General features: G+C 50.4%; 1 protein-coding gene across 1 annotated transcript; it reads right to left on the bottom strand.

Annotated features, from left to right (window-relative positions):
• Window positions 1–1,481: 1,481 nt before the first annotated feature.
• LOC110135998 (myeloid-associated differentiation marker-like) lies at window positions 1,482–2,447 on the bottom strand. The gene has a single exon (XM_020891421.2). It carries the CDS (start codon window positions 2,445–2,447, stop codon window positions 1,482–1,484), a length of 966 nt encoding a protein of 321 aa, XP_020747080.2.
• Window positions 2,448–7,296: the final 4,849 nt, after the last annotated feature.

Below are 7,296 nucleotides of genomic sequence, written 5' to 3'. Positions count from 1 at the left end.
GATGCACATTTCCAGAGTTGTTTTACAGATGTGAAAAACCCTGAGTGAATATGACATCTTAACCACTTCAAGAGTTGGACTATAAAGAAAACTGAGCGCCGAAGAACTGATGCTTTTGAACTGGGGTGTTGAAGACTCTTGAGAGTCCCTTGGACTGCAAGGAGATCAAACCAGTACATCCTAAAGGAAATCAGTCCTGAATATTCATTGGAAGGGCTGATGCTGAAGCTGAAACTCCAATACTTTGGCACTTGATGTGAAGAACTGACTCATTGGAAAAGACCCTGATGCTGGAAAAGATTGAAGGCAGGAGGAGAAGGGAACGACAGAGGATGAGATGGTTGGATGGCGTCACTGACTCAATGGACATGAGTTTGAGTAAACTCCGGGAGTTGGTTATGGACAGGGAAGCCTGGCATGCTACAGTCCTTGGGGTCACAGAGTCAAACATGACTGAGCAATTAAACTGAACTAAACAGAACTACTTCAAGACCTTGAGCACACAGCCCCCAGGCCTCCTGGAGGTAAGGACTAATAATCAGAACATTGCATAGGAGCTGCTCGCTATCCTGAGACCCTCCTCCCTCACCTGGCCTTTAAATATGCTGATACTGTTAGGGGAGTTCAGGGCTTTTGAACATGAGCCACATTTTTCCTCCCATTATCCTATAGTAAATCTTTCTTTCTACTCCAAAGTCAGACATTTTGGTATTGTTTGGCCTTACAGTGCACAAGGCACAAGAGCTTGCTTTCTATTACACTTGTTTGACACCCAGAGATTTGTTGGGATGGAAGGCATCCTCCCCTGGCTTCCTCTAAGATGCCTTCTAGGCAGCAGGTATTTAGTGAGCTTGCAAAAGTTCTGGAGCCAGTCTCAGGTGGGGCTAAGCAATCCAGGTGGGGTGTCAGAATCCAGGTTCCCTGCTCTAAGCCTCCTGCCCACTGGAAATTACTAACCCTGTGAGTTTTATTTCGCTTTTATTCCGTTAGAAGTGAAGAACACCGTACAGCACCCACCACTGGGAGAAAGGGGACACAATCACTAGGTACCCACCACCACCCCAAACCACCCCCCACACACACCAACTAAGGCACCGCCAAGGGCACAGATGTGCTTTGGCAACAAGGCCCCTCCGGAGGCCCAGGTGTGAACAGCTGCACAGAGGGCTGTATGCTGTGGAGTCAGCACCTTAGGAGGCGGGAGGGGACAGTGGGCAGAGAAGAAAGGAGTCTCAGGTCCTGATGGATCAGAAGAAGGAAAATGGGAAGAGGGGGTCAGGACACAGGAGACAAGAAAATCAAGGATGACCAGAAAAGGGGCAAAAAGCAGAAAATGTAGGAAAAATGAGAAAGAGGCAAAACCAAGGTGTGGGCAACCACAGAACAGGAAGGACACAGCAGAAGGAGGGAAGGAAACAGAAAGGAGTGAAATGAGCAGAGAAGGATGTGAGGAGGGAGAGAGGGGAGCCAGGGAGACGACATCAGACGACATAATAGCTCCATAAGTAGAGGAAATCTGGAGCCCGTGTGTGGAGCCTGTCACTGACCAGGCAGCTGGCGATCACCAGATCGGCCACGTAAAGCAGCAAGTTGATGGCTGTCAGGACAGCCACAGCCAGTCGCTGGTCCCAGTTGCACACGTAAGTAGTGAACTCATCTCTGCAGGTCATATCACTGGATCGCTGGGACTGGCCACCCAGGTCCTCATTGAACTGATAGAGCGGCCAGAGGACCAGAGCGCTGATGTAGAGGAGGATGGAAAACAGGGTCAGCCCAAGCTGGGAAACAGGGAAGCGGATGGGCAGCCAGTTGTCACAGTAGACCAAGCCCAGCAGGATGGCCAGGGTCCCCAGGATGAAACAGGTGGAATACACAGCCATGCACCACACCAGGGCTGGCTGGTGCTGGTACAGGGAGGTGTTGCTGATGAAGGCGAAGATGATGCAAGCCACAAAGTTCTCCAGCAGCTTGAGCAGGCCATGCACCGTATGCACATAGGTGATGATCCTTCTGGGCCGGTGACCCACCCAGGTCCAGACAAATTCAGTCCCGTAAGCCACAGCAGCGATGCAAGAGAATGCTGTGGCAGTGATGGCGTGGTTCCGGGAGGGGCCCTGAGGCAAGAACGGGACGTAAGTAGTGGCAGAGATGATGGTGGTTGAGAAGCAGAAGAGGGCGGCATAGCAGGCATAGTTGATGGGGAAGTTGTACCAGTGGGAGGAAAAGTGGAACCGGAGTTTACTGTATTCCACAATGATGATGAGGAGGGTCACAATGTAGCAGAAGCACCAGAAGAACATGAACCAGTTATCTACGCCCACCCGCTGAGTGCCCACGCTGGCCACCAGGGAGGAGGCCACGCCGGTGGAAAGCAGCTGCAGCAGGCGGACGGAGCAGCCCATGATGGTCCAGGAGCAAAGGCCTGGGGACGACGAAGTGCTGGGCATGGTGGTTCAGATGGTCAAGTTGGTCACTGTCCCGGGTAAGCCCTGGCCTTCGCTGAGGACCCACGAAGGAAAGATCCAGCTCCGGAGGTGGATTAAGTCAGATACCAGGGAAAGGCTCAGGGTCCTGTGATGGATGAGGCTCAGGATCTGTGGAGTTAGAACCAGTGGCCCAGACACCTGGGTAACAGCACAGCCGCTCCAGAATGATTCTCCCCACCCATCACCCTTGGCCTTGTTGGGTAACTTGTCTTATCCAAAACCTCACAGCTGGGTTGGGTCTGGCATCAAACCGTGAACATTTTTTATGTCTTTGTGCTATGTGCCATTATCTAAGGAGACACATGGTCCTTATCTGCAAGCCCAACCCTTCAAGGCTCTGAAAAATGTAAAAAACTTTTAAAAAGTCATTTGAAACAAATTTGATCTGAACAGACATGAGACAATTTATGGCCTTTATTTATTTCACTTAGTGTGAATGTTCAAAAGTTTGGTTGAAGAAACACTACTGTGATTGCAAGATGCTTTCAGACCCCAGTGGGGTGTGAGGTCATATAGAGTAGAAGCAACATGCCGCCTGCCTAAAGGTGAAAAATTCTGAATTTTGGAGTATATCTGGTCCCAAGAATTTCATAAAAGGCATTGTGGATTGTACTGCTAACTCCATTTTACAGATAAGAAAGCTAATGTTTGAGGGAAAAAATCTCTACCCTAAGATCCCATGCCTAGAAAGTGGGAACTTCAGATGAAAATGCCAAAGCTGTGAGTTTGAACCTTTTGTTCCACTGCACACACGTCAGCAGGGCCTGTGGGTGGGAGCCCAAGACCAAAGCTCAGGACTCTGGGACCCAGGACCCACCTTCAGGGCCACAGCCTCCTTCCACAGCACCTGAAGACACATGTGTCCCGATCTCACCTTCCTGCAGCATCACTAGAAGGAGCTGCCATCTGAGGGATACAGCCCCACCTGGAGGAGGGCAGCTCCAGGGGTGAACAGGGATGAGCCATGGGTTGAGGGCAAGACCGTGGGGACAAGACGTCATGGGAAGTAGGAACTGTTGTGAATCCTCCCCACCCTGGGGAATTTTGCCTTAACATGTGACGCTTCCCCACATAGAAAGGGAGACACCAGCCCAGCATGACGCCAAGGGGAGTGTCCTGGAGGAACCAAGAAACAAATGTTAAAATGCCAGGTTTTAAGCTCCAAAGCTGCCATGCATGCGAGAATCTAACCCCTTTTAACAGCAGGAGCTGAAAGAGGAGCTACCTGCTAGACCCCTGGGAGGCGACAGCCCTGAGGATGCACCCGGGACTGGGTGGGGGCTGGGGCAGTAGAGTGGAGATGTTGGGGGCAGCGGGGGTTGGAGGGAGGGATTGCAGGGTCCCAGTGGCCCTGAGGCAGCCCAGTAGGTGTCTTCTGACCCAGAAGAGATGAAGGCATGGAACCAACCTTCCCCGTGGAGGAGAGGCTTGGACTGGAACTGAGAGAGGAAAACAGGGCCCTAAATGGGTTTCAGGGCTGTGACAGGGACATATGGCCAGAGTGGTAGGTACCCTGGAGACCATGGAATTGCCCAGGTCACCTGCCCAAGACAGTCCCGCCAGCCAGGGCTGCAGTCCTGCTCACCCAGGGGCTTCTCCAGGGTCTAGTGTGTGGGGAGTGAGGCCCCTCCCAGCCCGCCCCCTCCTGGGACAGCTGCTCTGTTTCCAAGGGACTATTTGCTGAGAGGCCCCCAGGGCTGAAGGGCCAGCACCCTGAGACCCAGCCAGCTTCCTGCCATCAGGGGCCTGGTCACCTTTGCTGATAACAAACCCTGGGACAAGCTGAGGCTGGAAAGAGAAACAGAGCAAATCCTGAGAACCACCCTGGACTCCCAAGGCTCCTTGAGCCCCAGTTGCCAGGGGAACCCTGAAGCCTGCTGGCCTCCCCGTGGGCACTGCTGGGGTGGGGAGGGGCACTGGCATGAGGGAAGCTGGGGTGTCATGCTGTCTGTTCCCCAATTGCCCCCCCCAGGCTCTCCAAAGTCACCCTTGATTCCACCTAAGGTTAAATGACAGCTTTGGATCCATTTGATGGCACAGAGGGAGGACCTGGGGAAGGAGAGGCATGGGGGTTCCAGCTGTGTGGCCCTGGGTAAGACCTGTGCCCTCTCTGGGCCTCAGTTCCCCCACCTGGAAATCAGCAGCTTTGCCTGAGTCTCCCAGTAGCCCCTCCTCCACTCTAATCCATGAGCCTGGACGTGGTGCCCCCGTCAGAGCACAGCCTGGATGTGGCTGAGCCCTGCCTGCCCCGCAGCCAGGCGTGTGCATTGGAAGACAGGGAGCCGGGAAAGTCATGGCCAGAAAAAAAGGAAGGAAGGAGGGGGTGCCAGAAAGGCAGAGTAGGAAGAAGGAAAATGAATACTCAGAGTTACAAAGAGGCCCTGGGGCTTCGGCAGACACTTCATAGCTAAATGATCCTGAAGTTTCCCCACCTGTGCAATAGGCTTAATGCCTACTTTGTGTTAAATAATGAATAAAAACATGTGAAGGGCTCATCAGAGGGCCTGACACATGGCACACTCAATCCAAGGCAGTTCCCCACTTCAGCTTGTGGCCACTTAACTCCATCTCCGCCTCCACCTTCACGTGCTCATCTTCTCTCAATTCTATGTGTGCAAGCCTCTCTGTCCTTCCTCTTATGAAGACACCAGTCACTGAATTTTTGTTCCACACTCCATCCAGGATGCTTTCCATCCCAGAGGCTTTAACTAAATAAGTCTCCAAAGACCCTATTTCTAAATGAATGTGTTTTCTGGGTAGAAATGACCTTTTCGGAGGACAATCTTCAATCCATTATGGTCCTCACTCAAATCTTCCTGTACTTTTTTCACTGTGTCTTTTTCTGATGTGTCTATCATACTAAGTGAATTTGTTTTCTTTTTCAGATTGTTCTGTGTTCACTGGAGTTCTTGGGACTCACAGTGGGTTGATCCCTTGTGTATTTTGTCATTACACTGTGAGACCCCTTCTACCCGATCCCTTTTCCTGGCAGGATCCTGACATCTGTGTTGGGAGTTTCACTAAGGTTTCACCAAAGAATAATTGCACTTGCTTCTGCTCAGGACCCTCCATGCCAATCACCTGTTTGGCACCTATTGTGTTAATTTCCCCAGTTTGTAAAGCCATTGGACCTGAGGGATAGAGAACTTTTGGGCCCAAATCCACAAGTGAAGACCTGAAGCTTCTATTTCTCTTGTGGAGACAAAAACAAAAACTCCTGTAGAGGTAGGTATCAGCCTTGACCTTTCCTCTTTCTGAAGGACCTGGTTTTCCTTGTCTACCCTTGCTCCGAGGCTGCAGACCATGTGATCCTGGCTTTAGGGAAGTGTCTCAGCTCCAACTCCTCACCTTGTGCCACCCCAAAGTCTCATTCCTGACCCAAGTGGGCAAATAGGCCAGCTTCCAGATATCTATGCTCAATTCTCCCTTTTCCCTCCTCCCTCCTACAGACAAACAGGGGTCACATCAGTTCTGCCACTGAAGATTCAGGAGAAACTTGAGCAAATCAATTAATTCTAAAGGTTCTTTCTCTCATCTTATCCTCCTTAAAGACTTGACTTTTAATCACCTCCTCCAGGAAGGCTTCCAGGATCCCACCAGCTCCATGTCTGATTGCTCCCAGAATGATAGTTCTAGGTCTTTGCCCTTCTGTGAAGCAGCCTGGTGTGGACAGGTCATCACAAGTTCCTGGGTCTTACCTGGGCAAAATAGGTGAGGTGGGGAGGAAGGTAGGTGTTGCAGGGGCAGGAGACAGGGCCCAATGTGGATGGACCTGAACGCCAGAGACATAAGTTTTTAGCTGTAAGTGATGAGGCCTCACTGACATTCTCTAGGGAGGGACTGATCCATCAGAGGCCCACTTTGGAACTGACACTCTGGCTATAGGAAGAAAATGGAATGGAGGCCAGAGCGTCAAGGAGACAGCCGGGGTTCCTGCTTCCGTGTCTCCTGGAGAACCCTCCTGATACACGTGCTCTTCCTGCACCTGCACCTGGAGGCCTGCCTCGTGCACTTCAAGAGGGATGGAACTAATCAAGACATGAGAATTCTCAGGCAGACCAGCCCACCCTGGTGAGTGACCACACAGTGAAAGGTGACAAGGGTCCTTCATTGCTCCAACTGCCCCAAGCTGCCCAGGCAGCCAGACACAGCTCCTGAATTTGCCTCTGGTAAAAAGTAAGCACCTCACAGCTTCACTGTGCCCTGGGCTGAACAGTGACAGGATCATTTATGATGAAATGTTGGAGTAGAGTCTGTGTGGTCCTAGATGACAAGATCTCCACGATCAACTTTTTTTTAGTAACACAAATGTGTTTCTTTGTAATGTATATCCATGTAAAGCTTATTTCTACCTTATCGTAATTGTAATATATATGATTTTGTCTTTTCAAACATTATACTTGGTTTTTATGTTACCATGTGGGGTTCTTAATTACTTTTTTATGTTAGCTTTTAAAAAACGTCTTTATTTAGGTATTATTGACATGAAGCTGTTCTGTATACAACTCAATGCGTCTTCAGATAAATATACACTTCATGAAACCATCAACAGTCTCAAGGCCATAAACTTTTCCATCACCACCCAAAGTTTCCTCCCCATCCAATTTATCATAATAATTATCACTTTGTCTACATGTGATAAGAACACCCCCTTTTCCAATGATCACTGATTCCAGTTGTTCATTTGTCCAAACTACGCCCTGGATGGACTTGGCCCAGAGACCCAGAGGTGACCACAGAGACTAGATGCTTATTTGCATGGAGCTCTGCTCCAGTGGGTGTGTCAGATGACAAATCCATAAACTAGTTA

The sequence above is a fragment of the Odocoileus virginianus genome, chromosome 16, assembly GCF_023699985.2.
Source record: "Odocoileus virginianus isolate 20LAN1187 ecotype Illinois chromosome 16, Ovbor_1.2, whole genome shotgun sequence".
NCBI classification, from domain to species: Eukaryota; Metazoa; Chordata; class Mammalia; order Artiodactyla; family Cervidae; genus Odocoileus; species Odocoileus virginianus.
The sequence above is the reverse complement of the archived record's forward strand: the minus strand, read 5'-3'. Positions and strand labels throughout refer to the sequence as shown.

Excerpts from the sequence above, each read along its gene's own strand:
- LOC110135998 (XM_020891421.2), bottom strand. The coding sequence starts at position 2,447 with ATGCCCAGCACTTCGTCGTCCCCAGGCCTTTGCTCCTGGACCATCATG.